This window comes from Ambystoma mexicanum, chromosome 14, assembly GCF_040938575.1.
Source record: "Ambystoma mexicanum isolate Mex_15411 chromosome 14, UKY_AmexF1_1, whole genome shotgun sequence".
Taxonomy (NCBI): domain Eukaryota; kingdom Metazoa; phylum Chordata; class Amphibia; order Caudata; family Ambystomatidae; genus Ambystoma; species Ambystoma mexicanum.
The window spans coordinates 102205356-102232444 of record NC_090940.1 but is presented as its reverse complement, the minus strand read 5'-3'; the positions used below and the strand labels follow the sequence as shown (position 1 = coordinate 102232444).

General features: G+C 48.5%; 1 protein-coding gene across 4 annotated transcripts in view; it reads right to left on the bottom strand.

Annotated features, from left to right (window-relative positions):
• The window catches only part of RGS6 (regulator of G protein signaling 6), a 1543034-nt gene that overhangs the window by 372837 nt on the left and 1143108 nt on the right, over positions 1-27089 (bottom strand). For all 4 annotated transcript variants that reach the window (XM_069638605.1, XM_069638608.1, XM_069638607.1 and 1 more), the window contains one exon: positions 207-313. In XM_069638605.1, the coding sequence (XP_069494706.1) occupies positions 207-313 (107 nt within the window). The remainder of the gene's footprint in view (positions 1-206; positions 314-27089) is intronic.

Below are 27089 nucleotides of genomic sequence, written 5' to 3'. Positions count from 1 at the left end.
CATACACTTTATCCTATGCTCACGGTGGGAATTGTTTTTGAGAGATTAACAATCTCCATGACCCAAAGAAGTTATTTTGATGGCAGTGGGAAACAGGTAAACTGATCTTTGATGAGTTTGGACACGCTGGGGGTGGGGAGTTGGCAAGCTCCTTACTCAAAAACAGAAATGTTTATTTCAAGTCATAGCAAACATTGCAGACCCACCTGAAACCGATAAAAGGTGCCATCATCCTTCAGGGTCAGGACGTGATCGGATATTGGGAAGATATACCCTTGTGCGGCGATAAGGCTTCCTACATGTATTGCTTCACCTGGAAAAGGAAGAGAAGGGATCATGGGAATGACACAGTACACCTGGACGACAACCAGCAAGCTTTCAATACGGCAACACACAACATAGCGCTAAGAAAGACCACAGCGCTAAAAACTGCAAGCTTCACATACTATACAGCTATGAAGATGTTACCATAACATAGCACAACATGTTCCAGAAAGGCCAACCTTTTTCTTTTTAAATAAAACTTTATTTGTTAAATCTTGAAGTGCAAATTAATAAAGTGTCTCTTTAATCATGTAATACACTGAATCAGGTAAAGTGTGTGCTGCTGACAGATAGAGATCTGTACAATATTGCAATAATTAATGGTTACCAAGGCCCACCTTTGTAAAAGTCAAGAAAGTGCCATCTACTGCAATGGGACGTAAAATGCCAAGAACTTCAATACACCATCTTGAATGTGAACCTCTAGGGGACATATTTGAGGATGTAAGAAACGTTTTAACAACCCATTCTCAGATATCCTGGAATTCCCAATACTCATTTCAATACTTATTTACTTTGCAGGTACATTTTGAAAATGTATTTTAATACAGTGCTCTGATTTAAGTTGCTATATTGTTTCCAAAAAACACAGACATGCAAAAGTCGTAGAGATGGTCATAGTTCTGAATTTTGCAGGAGATTCGGAAGGTTAGGAGGATCAAGAGAGCACGAGGAGGAAGGACGGCGGAAAGGAGTGTGGGTGCGGTTTATAGAGAAGGGGGGGGTATTGGCTGGAGGGAGAAAGTGCTACTGTGCTGGGACTGTGGGTGTAAGGTGTGTGAGTGAAAGTGGTAGCAGCAGAGTAGGGAGGGAGTGAACGGCGACTGAGGGGGTGAAGCAGGGAGATTGTGGAGAAAGTGGGAGGGAGCAGTACTTGGGGGGATAGTGGGATAGTGGTAGATAAGAGGTGGGAGTATTAGAGGTGTTGAGACGGATCAGTAATGGCATGAAGGTGGGTGGAGTGACAGTGTAGAGGTGGTAGTAACAGAGGTGTGGAGGTGGAGTAGTATTGGCGTGGAGGTGGGTGGAGCGACAGTGTAGAGGTGGTAGTAGCAGAGGTGTGGAGGTGGAGTAGTATTGGCGTGGAGGTGGGTGGAGCGACAGTGTAGAGGTGGTAGTAGTAGAGGTGTGGCTGTGAAGTAGTAGTGGCGTGGAGGTGGGTGGAGTGACAGTGTAGAGGTGGTAGTAGCAGAGGTGTGGCTGTGAAGTAGTAGTGGCGTGGAGGTGGGTGGAGTGACAGTGTAGAGGTGGTAGTAGCAGAGGTGTGGCTGTGAAGTAGTAGTGGCGTGGAGGTGGGTGGAGCGACAGTGTAGAGGTGGTAGTAGTAGAGGTGTGGAGGTGGAGTAGTATTGGCGTGGAGGTGGGTGGAGCGACAGTGTAGAGGTGGTAGTAGCAGAGGTGTGGAGGTGGAGTAGTATTGGCGTGGAGGTGGGTGGAGCGACAGTGTAGAGGTGGTAGTAGTAGAGGTGTGGCTGTGAAGTAGTAGTGGCGTGGAGGTGGGTGGAGCGACAGTGTACAGGTGGTAGTAGTAAAGGTGTGGCTGTGAAGTAGTAGTGGCGTGGAGGTGGGTGGAGCGACAGTGTAGAGGTGGTAGTAGTAAAGGTGTGGCTGTGAAGTAGTAGTGGCGTGGAGGTGGGTGGAGCGACAGTGTAGAGGTGGTAGTAACAGAGGTGTGGAGGTGGAGTAGTATTGGCGTGGAGGTCGGTGGAGCGACAGTGTAGAGGTGGAGTAGAGGTGGTAGTAGCAGAGGTGTGGCTGTGAAGTAGTAGTGGCGTGGAGGTGGGTGGAGTGACAGTGTAGAGTCGGTAGTAGTAGAGGTGTGGAGGTGGAGTAGTATTGGCGTGGAGGTGGGTGGAGCGACAGTGTAGAGGTGGTAGTAGTAAAGGTGTGGCTGTGAAGTAGTAGTGGCGTGGAGGTGGGTGGAGCGACAGTGTAGAGGTGGTAGTAGTAAAGGTGTGGCTGTGAAGTAGTAGTGGCGTGGAGGTGGGTGGAGCGACAGTGTAGAGGTGGTAGTAACAGAGGTGTGGAGGTGGAGTAGTATTGGCGTGGAGGTCGGTGGAGCGACAGTGTAGAGGTGGTAGTATTAGAGATGTCGCTGTGAAGTAGTATTGGCGTGGAGGTTGGTGGAGCGACAGTGTAGAGGTGGTAGTAGCAGAGGTGTGGCTGTGAAGTAGTAGTGGCGTGGAGGTGGGTGGAGTGACAGTGTAGAGTCGGTAGTAGTAGAGGTGTGGAGGTGGAGTAGTATTGGCGTGGAGGTGGGTGGAGCGACAGTGTAGAGGTGGTAGTAGTAAAGGTGTGGCTGTGAAGTAGTAGTGGCGTGGAGGTGGGTGGAGCGACAGTGTAGAGGTGGTAGTAGTAAAGGTGTGGCTGTGAAGTAGTAGTGGCGTGGAGGTGGGTGGAGCGACAGTGTAGAGGTGGTAGTAACAGAGGTGTGGAGGTGGAGTAGTATTGGCGTGGAGGTGGGTGGAGCGACAGTGTAGAGGTGGTAGTAGTAGAGGTGTGGCTGTGAAGTAGTAGTGGCGTGGAGGTGGGTGGAGTGACAGTGTAGAGGTGGTAGTAGCAGAGGTGTGGCTGTGAAGTAGTAGTGGCGTGGAGGTGGGTGGAGTGACAGTGTAGAGGTGGTAGTAGTAGAGGTGTGGCTGTAAAGTAGTAGTGGCGTGGAAGTGGGTGGAGCGACAGTGTAGAGGTGGTAGTAGCAGAGGTGTGGAGGTGGAGTAGTATTGGCGTGGAGGTGGGTGGAGTGACTGCATAGAGGGTTCTATGTCATTTCATCGACACCCGTTTTTATGACGGGTGTTTTTACGTGGAGTTTTTGCCAAACAAACTCATCAAAATGTTTTTCAAATATTTTTGGTGGGGGTTCCCCCATGCTCCCTGTCCTATACCTATGTTTTGTTATCCCCGACCCCCCAACCCTTTATATGCCCTTTCCCACCCCACCCCAAAAAAATTAAAACATTTTTTGGGCAACAATTCTATGCAAAAACACCCGTTGTAAAAACGGGTGTCGGTGAAAGGACTTTGTACCGCACAGAGGTGGTAGTGGTAGAGGTGGGAGAAGGAGAGGGGTGGAGGTGGTAGTAATAGAGGTGTGGCTGTGGAGTAGTAGTAGCATGGAGGTGGGTGGAGAGACAGTGTAGAGGTGGCAGTAGTAGAGATGTGGAGGTGGGGAAGTAGTGGTGTGGAGGTGGGTGGAGCGACTGCATAGAGTTGGTAGTGGTAGAGATGGGGGTAGTAGAAGGGTGGAGGTGGAGTAGTAGTGGCATGGAGGTGGGTGGAGTGACAGTGTAGAGGTAGTAGTAGTAGAGGTGGCGTAGTAGTGGCATGGAGGTGGGTGGAGTGACAGCGTAGACGTGGTAGTAGTAGGGATGTGGAGGTGGGGAAGCAGTGGCATGGAGGTGGGTGGAGTGACTGCATAGAGTTGGTAGTGGTAGAGGTGTGGGTAGTAGAGGGGTGGAGGTGGGGAAGTAGTGGCATGGAGGTGAGTGGAGTGACAGTGTAGAGGTGGCAGTAGTAGAGATGTGGAGGTGGGGAAGTAGTGGTGTGGAGGTGGGTGGAGTGACTGCATAGAGTTGGTAGTGGTAGAGGTGGGGGTAGTAGAGGGGTGGAGGTGGAGTAGTAGTGGCATGGAGGTGAGTGGAGTGACAGTGTAGAGGTGGCAGTAGTAGAGATGTGGAGGTGGGGAAGTAGTGGTGTGGAGGTGGGTGGAGTGACTGCATAGAGTTGGTAGTGGTAGAGGTGGGGGTAGTAGAGGGGTGGAGGTGGAGTAGTAGTGGCATGGAGGTGGGTGGAGTGACAGCGTAGAGGTGGCAGTAGTAGAGATGTGTAGGTGGGGAAGTAGTGGTGTGGAGGTGGGTGGAGTGACTGCATAGAGTTGGTAGTGGTAGAGGTGGGGGTAGTAGAGGGGTGGAGGTGGAGTAGTAGTGGCATGGAGGTGGGTGGAGTGACAGCGTAGAGGTGGCAGTAGTAGAGATGTGTAGGTGGGGAAGTAGTGGTGTGGAGGTGGGTGGAGTGACTGCATAGAGTTGGTAGTGGTAGAGGTGGGGGTAGTAGAGGGGTGGAGGTGGAGTAGTAGTGGCATGGAGGTGGGTGGAGTGACAGCGTAGAGGTGGCAGTAGTAGAGATGTGGAGGTGGGGAAGCAGTGGCATGGAGGTGGGTGGAGTGACAGTGTAGAGGTGGTAGAGGTGTGGAGGTGGAGTAGTAGCGGCATGGAGGTTTGTGGAGTGACAGTGTAGAGGTGGCAGTAGTAGAGATGTGGAGGTGGGAAAGTAGTGGTGTGGAGGTGGGTGGAGTGACTGCATAGAGTTGGTAGTGGTAGAGGTGGGGGTAGTAGAGGGGTGGAGGTGGGGAAGTAGTGGCATGGAGGTGAGTGGAGTGACAGTGTAGAGGTGGCAGTAGTAGAGATGTGGAGGTGGGGAAGTAGTGGTGTGGAGGTGGGTGGAGTGACTGCATAGAGTTGGTAGTGGTAGAGGTGGGGGTAGTAGAGGGGTGGAGGTGGGGAAGTAGTGGCATGGAGGTGAGTGGAGTGACAGTGTAGAGGTGGCAGTAGTAGAGATGTGGAGGTGGGGAAGTAGTGGTGTGGAGGTGGGTGGAGTGACTGCATAGAGTTGGTAGTGGTAGAGGTGGGGGTAGTAGAGGGGTGGAGGTGGAGTAGTAGTAGCATGGAGGTAGGTGGAGTGACAGCGTAGAGGTGGCAGTAGTAGAGATGTGGAGGTGGGGAAGTAGTGGTGTGGAGGTGGGTGGAGTGACTGCATAGAGTTGGTAGTGGTAGAGGTGGGGGTAGGAGAAGGTTAGAGGTGGATTAGTAGCAGCATAGATGTTGCTGGAATGACAGTGTAGAGGTGGGAGTAGTAGTTGGGAGTGGCAAAGAGAGTAGTAGAGGGGTGTAAGAATAGGCAGTATGGAGGAGAGTGAGAGTGGGAGGGTGTGAGATCAGAAGGTGGAGGCGAGTAGTACGAGGAAGACCATCGTAGGGACAGGAGATGGAGTGACAGGGAGAGTGAGAGGGAAGGCGGTGAGTGGAGTAGGAAAGGAGCAAGAGAGTGTAGAGATAGACAGATCCGGGGCAGGAGTTGAACGGCCGAGTAGTCAAGGCGAGCACCCAGAGTGATTGGAAGGCACTATCCACCCGGGACCCTGAAAAGGGGTCTCCAGAGGAAGTCTAGATGGAGAAGGCATTTGCCTTTAGGCCATCACCTATTGATACCAATACTGATTAGTAAAGAGTGAGAAAGCTGTCCAACCCAGATGCCACGTGACAGATTAACATGTCAGCCACAAAGATGCAAGTTCTGCGAGCACACAACTGCTCTGAAAATGCCACGTGAGAAAGTCCTCAACAATTAAATCCATCCACCACCCAAATGATCAGAGGGGATTTAAGCTGGAACAGTTTTAATGTGTAATACATCTTATATTTACGTTTGCATGTGAACCTGAGCTTTGCATGTGGTTTAGTAATCCAGATCTAAAATCTGCCTTCACGGCAGGGTGCAACTCAAGACCTGGTAGTACCAAATCACTAGCGCGTAATTGACGATGCGCAGGTTGTGTTGCACAGCTTGGAATCTGATCATAACGTGATTGACGTTGAAATTACGTGTGAACTATGAATAGGGGGGTGGACACAACTAACATTTTAACTTTAGCAAAACAAATGAAACACGTAACAATGCAAATGTAAAGAAATGAATACACTGGGACAAAGAACAGGGCAATATAATTAAGAAGAAGGGTACAATACAGCAACTGCAGCAGCAAAATGACACTATAATGAACTTACTTGCAGAAAATACTGCCCCCAGAAATTCCATGGGGAACGGCCGGTGTCATTAATGAAATACAACGAACAGGACATTGAAAGTGCTTGAGTTGGATGGAAAGAGCAAGGCATTACTGGTGTAAAGAGAGAGCACTGGGCAATGCCAAAGGGCTCCGAGGCGAGGTAAGGTGGACAATGAGAGATTGATTTCCAAGGACCGAAAAAAAAGGACTAAACGCATCAAATGACAAAAGAGTGAAGTAGGAAACAGTTTGTGCTTTGAGTGTTTGGAAGGGATACAGCAGGTGAGGGGGGAAAAGCTCAATGCATTTAATGTTCTTGTGTCAGTATTCACAAATGTAGCTCTTCATCATCTAATGGCTTATTTAGAAAGATGACCTCTCAAGACAACACAAGGAATTGCTCTGCTTTTCTTCTCCGAAACAATACTAGTGAATATACATTAATAAGGGGCTTTATCCAAATTGTAATGTATACCGTTTGTGTTTGTGTTTGTTCCTGGAACAAAATGAACACACAACAGAATCCGCATTTGTCTTCGCTGGCAGGAAGGCCCCTTTTCCTTCTAAATTCCACATGTGATATCACCACTTTATTTAATTCTAGTTTCTAGATGTTAATTTTCAGGCTTTTTTGATCGATAGCTACATGATTTGCAATTGTGCTATTATAGAAAGTTATAAAACATCTTGAAATAATTAAAATTAATTAAACCCCTGCATCAGGCGGGGTCCCCCTGCCGTTATTAAGAATCAGAGCACAGCTTAGGTGTGTTGTATACACTTACATTTTGATGAAACCCTCGCTCTCCTGAAGGACGTGGAGGTTGGTGTAAGGCCGTTGGTTCTATGTGATTTCATTGTCAGGTTTTTTTTTTCCGCTGAGTTTTTTGCTGATGATTTTTGGCCAGAAAACTCATCAAAATGTTTTTTTTATTTGGGGGGGTTCCTCTCAATCCCCCTTCCCAGTTCTTTACTACCTATTTCTCACACAATTCTTCCCCTTATAACCATTCACCCCCCCCACCATATATTTCAATGAGTTTTTTCAGCCACAAAACAGCGTAAAAATAAACTCCGCAAATTAAAACCTGGTCATGAATGAACGTCGTACCAAAGCAGGTGATGTACCCGTGTGCAAGCATGCGATGACACCTACTAGTTGTGGTGTCACGTACCAGGACACTTCTGGGTCATGTGACACCCGGAAATAAAGGTATCAACGGAACTGGCGTTAGGACGCCAGACCGGGTTTATGCACCAGCACGAGTGGTCGTGTTGGTTCTTCCTGCGCAGCGAAGCACCGCGCACCAAGCCAAGCCCAAGCAAGGCATGCACCTGAGGTCGGGCCCTCATGCTAATAGAGGCCCAATATTCCACTAGTTACCGACAAGTGTTAATCTGCATCAAGGCAAATGCAAAAGATATGGGGAAATGTTGATACATACCATGGAATATGGTGAATATTACATATATATATATATATATATATATATATATATATATATATATACAGAGAACAAACGCTGCCGAAGGCAGGAGGACCGCACTCCAGGGAAAGAGAATGGCAGAAAAATAAACGAAAATCCAGAGTCGGAATGCCTGGAAATGTTAATGTGGAACAACACAGCAAAAACAGGATACAGCAGGGACAAAGTTCTGAGTGACCATTTCATGCTCACAGAGCGCTTCATCACACACGGGTTACAGGGTAACAATTGCAGTGATATTGAATGCAAAGTCCCTTTTCCATGTTGACAACCAAGGCGAGTGAGACAGCCATAATGTGAAAAGCAGGCGGACATGTTGGAATGGAGTGAGAACATGAATTACACAAGGCAATGCATCCAGATGATCGAATTAGGATGTAAACAAATGCATGCAGGAGCAAAAAACGGCCAAATGCATAGATAAGACATATATAAAAGCAACGTTGTGCAAGTAAACAACAAATGCACGGACAGACTTAATAAAGTGCAAGTGCAAGCAGCAAAGCAATGCCAAACTACCAGAAAAAAGTGCTAATGCATAAAACAGCATGAGGCTTAAGTGCTAGTGCATGAACCTTCCAAATGTCACACGCTGTAATGAGCAAGACATGACCCTATAACTGAAAGAAGGATGATTCAAAATGAAGTGCAAGTGCCAACAATGGTGCAAGAATGTTATAAGTGCATGCATCATCATAAAGTGCAAGTGCACATAGCTGCCCTAGTCTGCAAATGAAAAGCGCGGGTACCAGCAAAAATGCAAGAATCTTATGAAAAGCACACATCATTACCTCCACGTCCACTCTTCCTCGTCCCAGTACTTACTTCATGAGGCACCCGCCTCCGACACAGGACCTTCTTCTATTTCTTTAAATCCCTATAACTCCTCCCCCACATCCATGTCACTCAGTTTAAATTTTTCCTGCCTCCGGCAGGTTGGACTTTTTCTTCCCGGTGCGGGGCACTGGGGAGCACCGATTGCTGGCCCCCTGGGGGGGGCTGTGTGGCGGGGCCCTCGGCTCCCTCAGGTGCGGCACTGCTCCTGGGCCCCCTGCGGGGCTTGGCGTCACAGTTGAGCTGGATTGCCTCGCTCGGTTCTTTGCTGGGCTCCGGACCGCAGCGTGAGCATTGTGTCCCGGGTCCTGCACGGCCCGGGGGAAGGTAAGGAGAGGGGAGGACTGGGCTTGATGTTTTTCCCCTCTCCTCCTGTTTTGGCCATCTTGATTCGACTTGGCAGTATGGGCTAGCCTTCCCTTTTGTTGTGAGGCCTCTCTGCTTCTTGTCGTGGGGTGACAGTGGCAGAGTCTCTTTGGGAGTGCGGGGGCTCTGTTCTGTCACAGGCATGTCACATACCACCCGCTCCTCAGACACACACAGCACAGGATGCACCGGATGTTAGCTGCATTATCTGGGGGAAGGTAAGGAGAGGGGAGGACTGTGCTTGATATTTTTCCCCTCTCCTGCTGGTGTGGCCATCTTGACTCCTTCAACATGCCGTTTTCCTCGTGCTTTGTGTGCACATCTTTATTGGAAATGATGGCAAGCACTTGGCAGTATGGGCTAAGCCTTCCCTTTTGTTGTGAGGCCTCTCTGCTTCTTGTCGTGGGGTGACTGTGACAGAGTATTTGAAAGTGCGGGGGCTCTGTTCTGTCGCAGGCATGCCACATACCACCCGCTCCTCAGAGACACACGGCCCAGGATGCACCGGATGTCAGCTGCATTCTCTGGGGGAAGGTAAGGAGAGGGGAGGACTGTGCTTGATGTTTTCCCCTCTCTTGCTGGTATGGCCATCTTGACTCCTTTGAAAGGCCGTTACCTCGTGCTCTGTGTACACATCTTTATTGGAAATGATGGCAAGCACTTGGCAGTATGGGCTAGCCTTCCTTTTTTGCAGTGAGGACTCTCTGCTTCTTGTCGTGGGGTGACTGTGACAGAGTATTTGAAAGTGCGGGGCTCTGTTCTGTCACAGACATGTCACATACCACCAGCTCCTCACACACACAGCCCAGTATGCACCGGATGTTGGCTGCATTCCTTGCGTGCTGCCTGTGAATACGGCGCAGATTTTGGAACCATCTGCAAGCGGCCGGAAGGGTACCGGCCTGGCATAGTCTACACTTCGGGTTCGAGTCTCAGTGGTGCTGACTCGGTCCTTCATCCTTCCTAGACCGATGCATTGGAATGATTTAGAGCATGGGGCTACCAGCTACTGGATACAGGGCTCAAGCCACCTCTCAGTCATGTGGTGTGTTTGGGTCTGTGCTAGCTATGGACGCAGACTCCTTGTCCTGTCCTCTTCCTCTAAACTGCGCAAGGGAAAGTCAAAGGAGTTGATTTGCTTTTCCCTTGTCCGGCATGGGATTATGGAAAATGATCATGGAAGTAACGGCCATGCAGGGGGTTCCCAGTGTCTCTTCTTTTAGGCCCTAGGTCCTCCGGTGCTGACGTGTTGCTTTCACGCCTCCTCTCAGACTTGTGGGAAGTGATAGGGCACATGGTGGCACATGTCTGTGCTTAGAGGGGGTCTCAGAGCCCCTGGTGCCGGTGGAGGGGATGTCACTTCAGTGGGTTTTCCAGTATAGGCATACCTCAGGTAGGGGGTTGCCTTTGATGTCGGCTATCCGGGATGGATTGCTTTGCCCCGCTTTGTGACAGTACTCTGCCCTTTTGACGCCAGCCTGGTGGCTCCTCTGTCGGCTGAGGGGGCCATAGTCTGCTGGACTTCTGGGCTGTCCAGTATCTTCCTTTTGATAGGTCAAATCTTTTTGTGGGCCGACAAGCATGCTGTTATATTGTGGCGCAGGCCTGTTTCAACGTCCTGTGATTTCCCTCTGGTGCAAGTGCAGTGACTGGCGGTTTTCCCTGGCTCCTCGTCTCTATCTTCTCGGAGGTGTATGGGACCGGTGGGGTTCGGCTTCCTGGGTAATGGGATCCGTCTGGAGGGGGTATCAGTTGCCGTTCCTGTCTCCTCCTGTCCAGGTTTGCATGGTTAGGACTTTGGTACCCAGCTCACGGTCCAAGTAGTTGGCCATGGGATCCGTTCTCTCCGAACGGTTGTTGTGGGTTACTTGCGGGTGTTCCTGGTCCCAATGCCTTCTAGGATGTGTCACCTGCTTATGGGTCTCAAGACCCTGCACTGCTTGTCCGGACGTCTGGGGAGAGCGTACTCTGGATGTTGTGCAGGGGGGGCGCTTGCTGGCTGTTCTGGGCTGGGTTCTCAGAAGGCAGTATGTCTCGACTCACCTGTTGCTGAAGTTACGGGGGACGTGGCGTCTTGCATGTTTTCCAGTTCCTTGAGCCTGTCTTCGGTTACGTCTCCTGGTGTCTTATACTCTCTCCCACTGGCTCCCGACATCTCGGCTTTCGTAGTTTTGTTTTCAGTGTCCCCAGCGCTGCGAGTGTCCCTGCTATGGTGGCGGGGGGCTTCAGGTCTACAGGCTGAGGTGTGCATGGTCCTTCCTCCTGTGACCTCTCCTACTACCAACACCAGCAGAAAGGGTATACATTGGGGGTCCTCTCAGCTCAAGGGTTGTGAGATCTGGGGAGAGCCGGTGATCATCCAATTGGCAAGAGTTGTGCCATTGTGCAAGCTCTGGTGTACTTCGAGGAGTTGCTGGACGGTCGGCGGTTTTTGGTCCGATCGGACAATACGACGGCCTTGGCATATGTGAACTGCAAAAGGGGTTCCGGCTGTTCCTTGAATGCTCTGGCAGCGCTGATAGGCACCTGGGAGGAATCTCATCTGGTGTATCTGCTGGCCTCACGGATCAGAAGGGTGGACAATGTTCAAGCGGATCTTCTCAGACGCCGGTTTTCACTCCTCTGCAGAACTGGTCTTTGCGGTGACCTGTGTCAGATTAGGGTCCTTGGTTCTAGACCTGTTTGCATCCCCGGCCTCAGCAGAAGTTCCCCTCTTCTGCTCTCGGTTTCAGGTTGAGGGGATTGGGGGATGGACGCCCTCTCTGTACAGTGGCCTTGGGGTTTTCCTTTATGCCTTTCCGCCTATTCCCCTTCTGCCCCGGGTGGTTTGGCGCATCTGAGTGTCCAGGGTGATTGTGTTGTTGTTAGCTCTGTTCTGGTGCCGCCGGAGTTGGCTCCCCTCTCTGTTGGAGCTTCGTTCCTAGGAACCTTGGCTGGTTCCGAGGTGGCCGTGTCCCCTTCAAGGGGATCTGCGGTTAGAATTCCACCGGATGCAATGGGCGGTGTGGCTATTGCTCAGTCTAGGTTGATATCTCAGGGGTTCTCAGATCCTGTAGTTGAGTCCAAATGGATGCTCTTAGACCCTCCACTCTGAAGGTGTTAGGCAGACATTGGGGCCATTTCCGAGACTGGTATGGGCAGTCTGGGATCCCTCCCCTGCGTTCTGGCCTCTGCTATCCTTCGGTTCCTCCAGGAGGGGTTTTGACAGGGGCCTGGCAGTTTTTCCAGGCTTTGCTCTCAGCGGGCCTCCATGAAATTCCTTTTGGGGGACTCTGACGGTCACTTGGATGGGGAGGTGTTGGTGGGGAAGTTGATCCAGGGTTTTTCTTCTTCCCTTCCTTGTGCTGATAAAGGGCTTTCCTTTTGGAATCTCCCTCTTGTATTACGGTTCCTTCATGGGCCTCCTTTTGAGCCCATTTCCGAGATTGATATCAAACATCTTACACTGAAATCTGCTTTTCTTATTGCCCTCACTTCTGCCCGTAGGCTTGGGGAGATTGGGGCTCTCTTATGTCACGCTCCTTTCCTGAGGGTGCTGCCAGACTCGGTGGTGCCGGGGTGTGGTCCGAAGTTTCTCCCTTCAGTTGTCTCTCGGGTTTCACACCTCTCAGGGTCTGGTTCTCCCTGACTTCTTTCATGATCCAAGAACGCCTGAGGAGGTCGCTCGGCCTAACATTGATGTCCGGCGGGACGCGTTTGGCTTGGTTTGCCTTTTCCACCAATCTGATAGTCTTCTGATTGCTTGTGGTCTGGCTGGGGCTGGGCATAACGCATCTGTGGTTTCCATTTTCCGGTGGTTCCGGGTTGTGATCTCTAGGGCCTGTGTGGCTTCTGGCCTGCCTGTGCCTGCGCACAATCAGGGGCGGTCTACCAGGGGTTTCGCGGCTTCCTGGCCCGATGTAAGGAGGGTTTTTTTCTGCAAGAGATTTGTATGGCTGCCGCCTTGGCTGGTCTAGGCATTTTCATCAACCGCTATGGGTTGAGTTTCTCCCACTCGGGGGTTGGTTCCTTCGTGGTTGGAGTTTTTGTCTGTGGGGATGTGATTTAAGAGTTATTGTGGGTGTGTTTTGCTGCACTGTTTTTGGCTCTGTCTCATTGGGACTTTTTCCCCGTTGATGCTTTGGTATACCTCATGAAGTAAGTACTGGGACGAGGAAGAGTGGACGTGGAGGTAATGCTCTGATTACTTACCGGTAATCTTCATTACTCCTAGTCCTACTCTTCCTCGTCACAGTACTGACGACCCTCCTCACCCTCCCTGCGGGGAAGGTCCCATGCTCCGGCTTGGTAATATGAAACTGAGTGACATGGATGTGGGGGAGGAGTTATAGGGATTTAAAGAAATAGAAGAAGGTCCTGTGTCGGAGGCGGGTGCCTCATGAAGTAAGTACGGTGACGAGGAAGAGTAGGACTAGGAGTAATGAAGATTACCGGTAAGTAATCAGAGCATTATTTCACACAAGCACACAGCTGCCAAAATCTAAAGTGCAAGTGCAACACTGAACGCAAATGTCAACTTGCTAAAATAAATGCATTGTCAGAATTTTGTGTAATTGCCAACTCCCAGACACTAAAACAGTAATACTATAAAGCGATCATATTGGGGGGGTTCAACATATCATTATGAAAAAATCTCTATCTACAGAAAATATTAGCTGTACACCTGCATGACTGAGGTTACGAAAACCATAACAACTCGCAACACTGGGGAAAGCAAACCAACACCGGTAACATGCCGGCAATAGAAATAGAGCAAAATGAGAGCAATCGGTCCTGGACTCCCCCCACCCCCCAAATCCCCACTGATGTGCAGTGAGGAACAAGTACACCAAGTGGGGGCAAATGCTGGGCCCATTATAACCCAGTGTTGGAAAGAAAAAAGGAAAAAAGAAATAGCAAAGAAAACCCATAACATAACCATGTGACAGAAACACATACAATGGGAAAAAAGTATAGCTCATTGTACTGAACAGCTAAAAAGAGGTAGCGGAGTGTACAGGAACATCTCTACATATAAATGAGAGCAAACATCAGCAAGAAGAGGAGAAATCCATCATATTCAAAATATTCAAATGAATACCAGAGAAAAGGTTTCAGAATTGATGTCAAAATACCCAATAAAAGGGTGCATTTCTTCGTCGACATTGTGGCCAAAGGACACCTTTGTGTCAAAGTCTAGAATGAATTTGGTCTCAAGCTGATGTAACCGTAGTCACCCCCTCTGGGACGTATGGCTATGTGAGCCACCCCCAAAAAAAGCAAGCAGCTGGAAATTGTTATCATGTTGTTCCTTAAAGTGCTTAGCCATGGGAAATGTGGGATCGGATGTTTTTATGGCCCTCAAATGCTGGAAAATCCTGCTCTTTAATTTGCATGTGGTGCTGCCCACGTACTGTTTATTGCAGGGGCAACTAAGGACGTAGACAGCAAAGGTGGTATTGCATGTGATCAGTTGCTTGATGACACAATGAACAGGATGGATATAGAATTTTTGTGCAGTAGCATGGGAGCACACCGTACATTTGTGACATTGTACGAAGCCTGCAGGAGATACAGACAGCCATGTAGACTTGGTAGACATTTTAGGAAGAGGATTTAAAAAGCTTGAGACCAACTTATCCTTCAACGAAGGTGCTCGCCTAAATGTTAAGACTGGGCGTGATGAAAGTCATGATGATAAATCTTTATCCATTTTCAGAACATGCCAATGCTGCTGGATGATTTTGGTCACATTGTGTGAGGAAGTACCAAATGTGCCGCAGAAAATCATTATCAGTCTGCTTGACCAATTTGTTCATATTGAGTAACACATCTCTATCAAGAGATCAAGCCTTCACATAAGCACCACCCTCAATCACACCCTTGGAGTAACCTCTTTGTGGAAAATCGTGGGAGGCTAGAACACAGCATTGATCGAATTGAGCAATATCCGAGCAATTCCTCCGGTAGCGGCCAAATTCCCCAAATTCCGTTCTTACAGCTAACCGGCTGGCTGCTGGTGGCGTGCAGTGGGAGCTGAGATGTTTTGATTCAGTGCCACACAAAATTCCACTTCTTCACTCATATTGTACGGGCACTTTGATTGATAATGAAAACATATTGACATCTGGGGAAACATTACAGAAACTTCGCAAAAAGTTACATTTTTCACGTTATAAGCACTGGTGCAAAAATTGCCCTAATGCAAAAAACACATGCTGCAAATGCATTTCTGCCCCAGAGCAAGGATTGCCCTGTTGCTAATTCTATGCCGAATGAGCACCAGAGCAAACTTTGCCCTGGTGGAAAAATGCATTGAGAGACTATTGGCTTTATTCACAGAGCGTTTTCCAATGGTGTTATGCCATTATAAAACGCTTCTGTGAATTAGGACCTATGTTTTTTGCACTAAGGCAATTTTTGCCCTAGTACTAGTACTTTGCACAATAACAAGTTTTCCCAAATTCCGTACGAGATGGAGTGCTGCGAGAGATAATTTCTTAGTGTTATCAGAACCTCCTCCAGCTTCCGATAGTTGAGACGAAGCCCGATAGAGTTAATCCGGGATGATATGCCATTCCGGCTGATATGCCATTCCGGCTTTGGGAATGCTTGGCAAAACAGATTTCCGTTGAGCTGGAACTGCTGTAGGGCGACAAATTGAACATTGTAAAACCTCCCTGCACCTGGTCAACGTTGTCGGGTACTGGTGCAGTTTGTTATTTGTATTTCATTAAACATGCCCTCTTAGAGAGAACTGAGACACTTTCACGTGGTTGCTGTGTTGGGAGGCGATGTAACATGGAGAAATTAAGGATTTGGGGTACTGCATGTTACGCCTCGGCAGGCCCGCAGGAAGGTTATTGCCCTCCGTAAGGGTATGCGTCATTGCGCAAACCCATTCTATACCCACTGGCAACTGCCCTGGAGAATAGTGGCTTCGGCTCACTCCGCAGCACTCCGTGGCAATTTTGGACTACAATTCCCAGCTTTCCGCCTCCCGCTGTCAGCACAGAGGCGATGATGCGTGAGCCTCGGTTTCGTCCGGTTCCGCCTTCTCCTTCCCGACTATCGCCCAATCTCCATCACTCCTTAAACTGGGACATCTCCCACCTTAATCTCCACACTGAATCTGTTGGTTGTCTTCATGATCATCAGTCTGGCTTCAGAGCTGCCAGAAACACGGAAACTGCTCTCCTGAATATCCATGAAGACCTGCTCTCCAACCTTGATTCCAACACCCCCTGAGTCCTCATCTTGCTTGATCTCTCCTCTGCCTTTGACACAGTCAACCATGCCATCCTGCTCAACCGTCTCCATGATAACCTGGGTATCACCGGTCAGGCCCTGGCATGGCTGGCCTCCTTCCTCTCTGATCGACCCTCCCAGGTCTAACTTGGGTCCTTCTTCTCCTCTATATTTATCTCTACCTGTGGTGTTTCCCAGGGGTCTAACCTCTCACCCTGGCTGTTCCAACCAATACCTGGCACTCCTTGCCCACCGCATCGCCGCTCTCTGCCCCAACTTTCAGTGTAATGCGGATGACACCCAGCTCATTTTCAGGCTACTCTCAGCCACCTCTTCTCCCTCACTCATCTCTGAATGTCTGTCTGCTATCCAGGAGTGGTGTGCCGCCAATGATCTCTGCCTTAATGTGAGTAAGACTGAGATTCTCCTCATCGGCACACCCGCTCCCTCCTTTCCTGCCACTCTCTGGCCGGCCTCTCTTGGCCCTCCTCCTACCCCACCTGCACGGCTAAAAACCTTGGGGTCATCTTCGACTCCACACTCTCCTTCTCTCAACACATCTCTGATGTCTCTAAGAAGTCACACTACAAACTGCACCTCCTCAGAGGTATTCTTCCTTTCCTCTCCTTCCCCCAGAAGCTCACTGTCTCCAGAGCTCTGGTTCTCTCCTGGTTGGACTATTGCAACAGCCTCTTTCTGAATGTGCCGGCTTCTAGTCTCCGTCCTCTGCAACTCATCCCGAACAGGACTGTGAGACTTGTCCTTGGCCTCAAGCCCAGGAATTGTATCTCTCCAGAACTGAAATCTCTGCACTGGCTCCCAGTGGCTGCAAGGATTAAGTTCAAAACCCTCTGCATTGTCCACAAGGCCTTCTGGGGTTTGGGACCTCAATAACTTTAACTCACTCTTCCTAAATATCTTCCCTCTCGAGCTCTTCACTCATCCGCCTCCAACTCCCTCAGGGTCAGCCGCTTTTCCAAGCAATGAGTTGGTGGTAGATCTCTCTCTTTGGTGGGGGCCTCCCTCTGGAACAACATCCCTGTCTCCCTGAAACTTGAGAACCATCTCCGGTTCCAGAAGTACCATAAAACCTTCCTCTTTGCTTCTGCTTTATCTCCCCCTCTCCCCTGCTGAATTCCTGGTTGAAACCGAGATTGCACTGGCTACCTGGCCACCCTTCTGATCTTGGGCCCTGGCCCTGCCAGTTGCACACCTGCACTGCCTCCCTGGTAACCACCGCTCTTGGTGACTATTTCTGTATCCCTACAGTCCCCCTACCAGCACTTATGTCTGCACTTACCTTGCACTTGCCCCAGTTGGCCGTATTTGTATTTCTCTATTTATTCTTTTATCCCGTGTACTGCAATGTCCCCTCCCCCCTCCCCCTCGCTCTTTTCCCCTTCCCCCTTCCTATGCATTTGCGCGATCTGAATGACACTGGGCCTAGTAAGATTGTTGTCTGTCTTCCCTCTGTTCCCCCTCCCTTGCCCCGTTGCTCCCTGAAACACTTGTGTATAGTCGCGTTATAAATGCCATATCATATCATATATCATATGTTTTTCTCTTGTTAATTGGCTAATTGCTCACAAAATCCCCAAACGATTTCCCTACTAACCAGAACATTACTTGCGCATCTGCTGTGGCCCCGGCCTTCATTTAACTCTTGTTGGTAAACCGGTAACTTTTACAACACATGTTTCCAGTAGACTGCCTTATAAAGGGCCATCTTAAGAACTTTGGGGGCCTGGGGCACGGACACCTCTGGGGCCCGCCTCTAACAGACCAAAGGAATTAAGGGATATAGAATATCTAGTGCGCCGCACCCCGTATCACGATAACAACCCATACCCTGATATGCTGCCTCGCAGAGATCAAAATAAGCATGGATACTCCCTTTCAGATACCTTACCCTCTTCATTCTTGTTGTAATCAGAGTGATACACAAGTAGCATTTCAAGGGCAACATTAGCCGTCTACAACAAGAGTACTTGCGTTCAAGCATAGGTACAGCAAAAATGTCATCAATACCAGCCACGTGGAAGGTATACTGGACATAGTATATTGGAAGGCCACAGATTTTATGACAAAGGTACACATAATCCAGAATAGTCAAACGAATCAGATTAGCTGTCTCAGAGACACCAAAAGTGCTCAAGCATGGATACAGGCGAGCAAGGGAAGCAAGGATAAAACTACATATACTATAGCATAGAGAGTGGATGACGATGTGAAGATACCAGGAAGGTGTCTGTATACAGACAGGCTAAAATTAGAAGTGGGACATGGTTTTCAAGCAGTGTTGCCATTCGAGAGCAAAGAAACAGGTGGCTGTGGTGTGTAATATATCAATGTGCACTATCATTTTAGAGAAAGCAACACTATATATAGCCAGTGAAACTATGGGTGAGTCTTTTTTAAAGATCATACCCTGAGAACAAAATCACTCTGAAGGGCTGACAATTTTGAAAGGTTTAGGGACTTGCAATTTTGACAGGTGAGGAAATACAAGATTAAATGAGATACCCAGGATCACACATTCATTAAGAGGTGAAGCTGGGATTCGTACCTACTCTGCAATTTCTGCTCTTTACCAATTCATTTTCTAGTTTTTACCTTAAACTAAAATAAACCCATTTTACAGAACTGACTTGGAAAATATGAAAATCACATAACCCAATATAAACAATTTACAAAACAAAACGTTATAGAAACATATTATGCAAAATGGGAATGATTCTAGCTTCATTGTCTACATCATCAAGGAAAGTATATAAATACCAGCATACTAATGGATGCGATCTTAAAAGATTTCAGATAGGTTTCTCTTTTGTATTGTAAAGCTTTAAATACACCACAAACACAGGCGTGTGCAATGGTATTTAAAAACGGGCAGACAAACCTTTGAATTGTAAAAAAAAAATAACGTTTTGTTTTCATAAAGGCAGACCTTAAAATATGCTTGTAATAAGCCTGCAATGTCTGGTCTGCTCTCTTCTGTCTAGAACTCCTTCCACTCAAATGCCCTACATGATAGAAAAGAACAGGTAATTGGCCAAACAATGCCACCAGTATGTGAGAACCAAACCTTTTCATAGAAGGCAGTACAGTACTGTTAGTGATATGAGATTTGTCTGGGATCACTGTATCATCTGCTGGTAAAGCCAGGATCCAAGCATGGACGCTTTGGTTTCACGGTCTGGAATTTGGATACATAAACACCTCCAACACTTTATTGTCATCAATGGAGGTGCCTACCCAGGTTTTATAACTCCTTATCTAAACAAACCAATTTCTAGACCTTAACCATACTGACACTATGGCCCTCATTACAACCCTGGTGCTAAACCATGGTGCTGTTAGCACCATGGTTGGTGCCGGTGTTGTAACGAGTCCGCCATGATGGAATGGGGAAATACCGCCCCATTCCAAGGTTGGCGGGGCGGTATTTCCCCATTTCACCATGTCCCTTTCCCATTCCCATTTTCGCCCCATAGGGCTCAATGGGACTGGGGAAGGCGCTAAGTACGGTACAGCAAATTGCGGTACCGTAATTAGCACTGAGGTCCCTTTGCGGCACCCTACTTTAACGGCTGGTAAAACCAGCCGTTAAGGTCGGATCCCCCAAAGGGACCTCGTAATCAGGCGTTAAGGGTTTAACGGCGCTGACACCTTTTACGGCACCGTTAAACCCTTAACGCCAGGGTTGTTATGACCCCCTATGTTAGGTTATATAGCAAATGCTATCTAGTACAAGTACATTGGTGATGATAACACCTGGAGTGCTATATAACAAAGCACATATACATGAAGGCTTAACAACTTCATATATTCGAAACACTGAGTCGGCCTTGCTGGAATTTGGTATTGTAATCTTGCATATGAACTCAAATCTCTGAAATGAGTGTTTAACACACTGAGCTATCCTCTGAACCATCGGGGCACTCACATTTATCAATATGTATTTCAACTTTGGCTATTGCACATGATCAAATTAATCCCCACAGAAAGGTGAGAATGCTGCAGGTGTTGTGCCACGCAAACTATGTATACCACAGTGAACATAGCATTACAGGAAGAAAAGATCTGAACAAAATGTGCTTGTCAACAACAGACAGAAAATAGGTTTAGCCATATCAGCAGACTATAGAAAATCCTGATGTGTAATACTTAATTTTGTTGACTTGGGGAAACTGACTTAAAAAAAAAAAATAAGGCTCCTTCTTGGGGGCCCCTCCATGGTGGGCTTCCGGGGCAAGTGCCCCTTTTGCCCTCCCATAAAGACGTCTCTGGCCTTATAGAAAGGTGGGACACACACCGTAGGTGGTATTTTATGTAGTATTACGTGCTGTGGTGTCCACTGCATGCACCTTTAAAGGTCCACGAGGTGGAGTGGACAAGGAAAGAGTAAAAGCGAGGCAAACTTACCGTCACTCTTTTGTTTTCCACCCTGTGTCGTGGATAAGCAAGCAGCGCCCGCAAACACGCTCTGCAGTTGGCGCTTACTAATGGGCTCCTATAGAATCCACTTAGGTTTTGACCAGGTGTAAACTAAGGCTGGTTCCATTCGTTTTACGCTGGTGTGAAAATGTCATGCAGCCATAAAACAAAGTGCTCACACAAGAAGGAGGAGGTGAGCGCGTCAGAGACCTTGGGCCTCATTACGACCCAGGCGGTAAGGGGTTAACGGTGCCGTAAAAGGTGGCGGCGCCGTTAACCCCTTACCGCCTAATTACGAGGTCCATTTGCGGGTCCCTACCTTAACGGCTGGTTTCACCAGCCGTTAAGGATTGGACCCGCAAAGGGACCTTGGAAGTAATTACGGTACCGCAATTTGCGGTACCGTAACTACCGCCTTCCCCATTTCCATTGAGCCCTATGGGGTCAAAAATGGGAATGGGGAAGGGCCAATGGTGAATGGGGAATTACCGCCCCGCCAACCTTGGAATGGGGCGGTAATTCCGCCATTCACCATGGCGGAATCGGTAAAATACCGGCGGCAACCATGGTGCTACTAGCGCCATGGTTACCGCACGGGTCGTAATGAGGCCCCTTATCTTCGCTTTGTGCCGCTCCTCCGCGTTGTGTCAGCAAGACAATGAGCGCGAAATGTAGGTGTAAATGCATTGCGCCGTGCATTTGCATATTCATCCCCGGCTCCGCCCCATTTAAACGGAGAGTATTTTCCAATTACTGTAAATGAGGGTGCAGGTGCTTCAATACCCCCACCCCACCCATTTTAATGTCAAAGGCACCAGTGATGCATTCTCAGGCCCAAGCACGCAATGCATTTGCTGCAAGTCCAATTAATCAGACGAACGGAGGGCTCGACCAATAGTCGACTATGTTTATGTGAATACAGCACCAAGACTTCGAATGGCCATTACAGCCACATTTGTTCAGACTAGCAGACTTTGCACTGCAAAAATACACTTTGCACTGTTCCATGAATCAGGGTGTTGGTCTTTTTCTACACTGCGTGCATAGCACCATAGTTGTTATAAACGAGCATTGGCAAAGCCAAGAGGTTTTGGTTGTCATATGTCAAGCACTGCCACAGATGCCCAATTAAACTAGGCGCCACGACTGAAAGACAGAAATAAGGGTAATATCCTTACAACAGACAACAATCGTTAAAGTGCTTTTCACAAAACGGGGACACACAAAAGTAGGAGCAACAAATACTGTTCCGCCACGACTGGGACATCTGGCAATCTTTACATTACCTTGAAATTGACATGAAACTTGACAGCACAAGCAAACAATCACAAACAAGGCACCGAGGGACTGATGACACATCACTACAATGGACGTGCATTCAGACCCGTTTGCCATCTACCAGTGTCCACAGCAACATGTTTTTTCTGCAGCAGGTGTCCTAAAGAAGGACTTTGAATCCCCAAGCTTCACCCACTCTTATATGCAAGGCAAAGTAAAACATGCATCATGGCCTTTAACTTAATATGGGTCTGCTGCATTCATAAGCAGGCCTCGGAAAGCCATTCCACCTCAGCATGTGCCTCTCATAAAATATCCATGGAGGAATTGTGCAGGAAAGAGCAAGCAGCCTCCATGTGGCTGAACACCAGGGCAATCTGCATACAGCAATCCCTTTAAATGCCAAAACACAGCCACTTCCGGAGCAGCCGCCCATCCCAGGTTGCTCCTTGTTTTTGTGGCTACGCATATTTGAGCAGTTTATACCCTCTGCATTGGCATCTTATTCTCTACGTTAACCCCTTAACTGCCAGGCTATTATGCAAGTCTATGCAAAAAGGAGGAGCATACTCGTCCTTGGCACTTGTTTCAAACACTTTTGAGTTATTTCTGCTGTCAGAAAGGGCTCTTCCACAGCCAGGGCTCAGTTCATTTTCCATGTTTTCGTAAATTGCACAGAAGAGAGCACTGACATTTGCACTTGCACACAAACCAGTCACTTCCGTGCATAAAAGGTAGGTGAAACAAGCGGATGAGCTCGCCTTTGCGCCTCTAATTTGCACTGCGCAGTATGATGTGATATGATATGATAGTTTTATTAATATCGCGCCCATACACAAGTGTTTCAAGACGAGACAAGGCATGGGAGGGGTACAAGGGAGGACAAACCAATGCTCTTACTAGGCCCCGCGACATTGAGAACGCGCAAGTGCAGGGGAGAGGGAAGGGGGAAAGTGCAAGGGGCAAGGCAGCAGTGGAAAGTGCTGAACAGGTGATCAAAACAACAGCAGGTAGTGCGGCCAGCAGGTGGCAAGTGCAAGAATTAAGCGCTGACAACGGGTGTCTAATGGATGCAGGAAGGGGACTGTAGGGTTGCAGGTACAGACCCAAGTGCAAGGGTTGCCGTGCATAAATGCTGACTGCCATTGATGCACGGCACGCCACATTTGCAAAGGATCCCTATGGAGTCTGCCTGCTTTTTACTGGCGTGGAAAGTTGGCAGATTCCATAGGAATCTGTTTGGGGTACACCAGCATGAAAATCCCATGTTGGCATAAAACCATGGCCAGGAGCATGAAACACAACGTGTTAAGACAATTGTAACACCATCATGTCTGCCTTTACCACCTTATTTACTGCTTTGGGACCAAACTTGTGAAAGTGGAATGAGAGACCACGTTTAAAGCCCCTCTTTTGGTAATCCCACCAAAACGTATGCACACGCTAACACTCGCGCGTCCACAGCCTTCTCGGGGGACTTAGATTCTTTTGTGGCTGTGGAGGTCAAAAAAGCTACTGGAATATGTGCAGTCCTGGGTTCCTATGCCTTTTTACATCATAACCACAAAGGATGCGATAATGCCCGCCACCAGGCATCGGCGGAGACGCCAGTGTTATTTTTGCCCAGAATATGGGCGACGGGAGGAGTGGATTACGCGCTCCATGCAGTCTGTTCAGTTAAACCAATCAGAAATACACGCAACAGCTGGGATGCTTGTCTGCACCTCCATATTAAGTTACAGGTCATTATGCACCTCATTTAAAATGGGGGGTGCAGTCTCAGTTCTAGGTGATTAACAGTCTTAAAAATGGTATGCAGTGATTTGAGCACTGAAAACAAACATTGTTGGGTAAAGATTTTTTTTTTCAGTCACTATCCAACACTTTCCCCACTTATTCTACGGCTAGAGTTTGTTTATATAATTGCACCAGTGCGTTGGGAAGGGTGTTTGGTGGGTGAAAAAATACATTGTTTACACACCGATGTTTGTTTTCAGGAGTGAAAGCCAGGGCTAGGCAAAATTGTTGAATTTCATTCCGACTGCCGCAGAAGCAAAATCTGAAAGATTTCGATCCGTTTTGCCAAAACCCACCATTCCGCCACCCCTGCATATCGAAAAGAGTGATGCAAAGTTTCTCATACCGTCTCAGAACCGGAAAACAAGCCGTTCAAGGTTTCTTCTGCCGCCGCATGAACCTAGAACAAATTGAAAAGAGCGGCACAAAGTTTCTAGTGCCGCTGCACAACCTACTACAAATCGAGAAAAGAGTCACAAAGCTTCTCATGCCGCTGCGTGAACCTACCACTAACCGAACAAAGAAGCTGTGTGAAGATTCTCGTGCAGTTGCGCACACCCACCACGTATGTGAAAAAAACGGTGCAGAGTTTCTTGTGCCGCTGAGCAAACCTAGCGTGAATCAGAAAAGAGTGACCCAAGGTTTTTCGTGCTGCAAAGTGAAACTAGTACAGATCTAAAATAATCCAGCACAAAGTTTCTTGTGTTGCTCTGCAAAACTAGCACTAATAGTGGAAAAGCGCACAAAGGGCCTCATTACGAGGCTGGCAGTAAGGGGTTAACAGCGCAGGTAAAGATGCCTGTGCCGTTAACCCCTTACCACCGCATTACAATGTCCCTTAGCGGGTCCCACTAAGGCCGGCTGGTAAAACCAGCCGTCCTTAGCGGGAGCCGCTAAAGGACCAGGGAGCTAATAACGGGCACGTTATTAGCTCCCTCCCCATTCCCATTGAGCCCTATGGGGGCTTGAATGGGAATGGGGATGAGTATTTTGAATGGGGACTTACCAGGTCCTCCAAGGTTGGAATGACCCGGTAAGTCCCCATTCAAGGAAACCGGACTGGAACTGGACTCATAAGAGAATTAAACAGAAACATCCAATGGACAACCAACTAGGATTTCAAGAGTGAGGAGTTGTTCATCACTTTTTACAGTTTTAGATGCTCTGTTTTTAAATACAGATCTGGTTAGGATCTCATAAATGCATTTAATACCTCCCAATTTTCAGCAATTCCCTTGATGCTTTAGCATTATGCAGCGCTCAGATTGTTTCAAATGATTTTTTTTAACAACATTCTGCCCCCTCCTTCGCTCCCCTCCCCCCTGTTGTCACTCCCCGATATTTCTGATTCCGTTTTGGTTCATTCTGTCCCCAAGAGTTCATTGTAGGTCCAATAGTCTGAGGCGTTGAGGGCGCCACCCGATCCTGTAATCGTCCCATCATGGTCAGAATTTCTCCCCACCCACTTGCAAAGGTCTGCAGTGCATTATTCATGGCGTGTGCAGCCCATTCCATTGCGACTATTTCCCATGCTTTGCGCAACCACTCCTGCTACGTCGGAATAGTCGAGCTTTTCCACTTCTGTGCGATCATTGTCATTCCTGCTATTGTGAGCATCACCTGTGCTCTTTCTCTAGCTCTCGGTTCCCTTGTCGCTTCGTCACGCCTAAGGCCCAGTAGAATCCACTCCGGGGGTCTACTTTCCCCTGTTCTAAATGCCTGCTCCTGTGCTTGTCGATTTCCTTCCTAAAACGGCTCTATTTTTGGGCATCTCCACCATATACGTTCCGCTGTGCCCTCCTCCCCGCACCCTCTCCAGCAGTCCCCTGGTGTCCCTGGGTATATTCTATGTAGGCGGGCCGGGGTGTAGTGCCACCCGTAGAGTATTTTATACAATGCTTCTTGCTTTTGAGAGGCTCTCGCTAGTTTGGGGATTTTCCTTCATAATTTCTCCCATTCCCTCTTCTCTATGTCCTTTCCCAGAATTCGTTCCCATTTTCCCATGCAGGCCCAACTTTGCCTAGGGGTGGCCCCATCTAATATCTTCTATAACTGTGAAATCAACCCTCTGGAGCCATCATTAGACATTAGAACTTTTTCGAACGTGGTTGGCCCTCTGGTGGCCGCCTCTTTGTTCACTGGATGTAAGAGCCAGTGGCCCAGTTGGGAATATCGCAATCTCTCCCCCTCCCCGAGTGCAAAGTCCCTTTCACAGTATGTGAAGGCACTAATCTCTTTCATGATAAACATGTTTCGCATCCTCCTGCAACCCCCATCCTGCCATTTCTTGAAAGCACCCCTCTCCACTCCTGGCGTGAAGACCCCGTTGTTGAATATCGGTGTGAAGGGGGATGGGAATGTGGTGATTTCTTTTAGCTTTACCAACCTGTCCCAATTATCCGCAACCAGCTTGGTGATGGAGCTCTCGTACATGTGTTTCAGTCGGTGTTGTTTTGGGAGCCATAAGACCTCTCCGAAGTCGTGCTTTGTTACTGCCCTGTCCATTTTGACCAAGTGTTTCTCTTCTCCCTCGTGGAGCCACTCTCTAATTACTTTCAGTTGGGTTGCCTCATAGTATTGTCGGAAGTTGCAGCGGGCTAGTCCCCCTTCTTTCCTCGGGGCTATGAATTGTTGCCTACTCACCCTTGCTCTTTTTCCCTCCCATATGAATTCATTTGTTATGACTCGAAGTTCCCTAAAGAAGCTCTCCAGGACTGCCTGGGGGATAGCTTGGAACAGGTAAAGCAGCCATGGCAGTGTAACCATTTTTATAGCCGCCAATCTCCCGAACCAGGAGATACGAAGATTCTGCCATCTATGGAGGTCCTTCTTCATATCCCTCACGAGAGGAGGGTAGTTTGCCGCATACCACCCGTGAGTGCTGGTGTTATCTTCACTCCCAAGTATGTGACCCCCCCCCCCAGTCGCCAGGTGAATGGCGTTGTCCCTTTTAGCTCTTCCCTCTGCTTTTTCCCCAGCGTTAGGTCCATTAGCTCAGATTTGCCCATGTTAATGCGTAACCCTTATGCCTCCCCAAATTCCTCAAGTAGTATTCTTCTAGCTCTGCTTGATTCGGAGGTGTTGGTAAGGGTGAGCAGCATGTCATCGGCGAATGCCGCTACCTTGTACTGTTTCCCCCCAAATGGGATCCCCTGGATTTCATCTGACTCTCGGATAGCTTGAAGTAGCGTATAGTAATGGCGACAGGGGGCAGCTCTGTTTTGTACCCCTTTGTAATTGGAACAGTCGAGATGGCATTCCGTTCACCACCACCCTCGCTTGGAGGCCCTCATAGTTAGCCTTAACCATTTGCAGATAGGCGCCTCCGAGCCCCATCCTTTCCATGGACCTAAAGATAAACGACCACTCCACCCGTCTAATGATAGTAGAGCCGCGGGAGTGTCCGTTTTCTTCACTTTTTCCAGCAGGTGCGCTACGCTCCTTATGTTATCTGCCGTTTGCCTGCCTTTGATAAATCCTGCCTGGTCCTGATATATCAGATCCGGGAGGAGCGCCTCTAATCTATTAGCTTAAATTTGTGTATAGATTTTAGC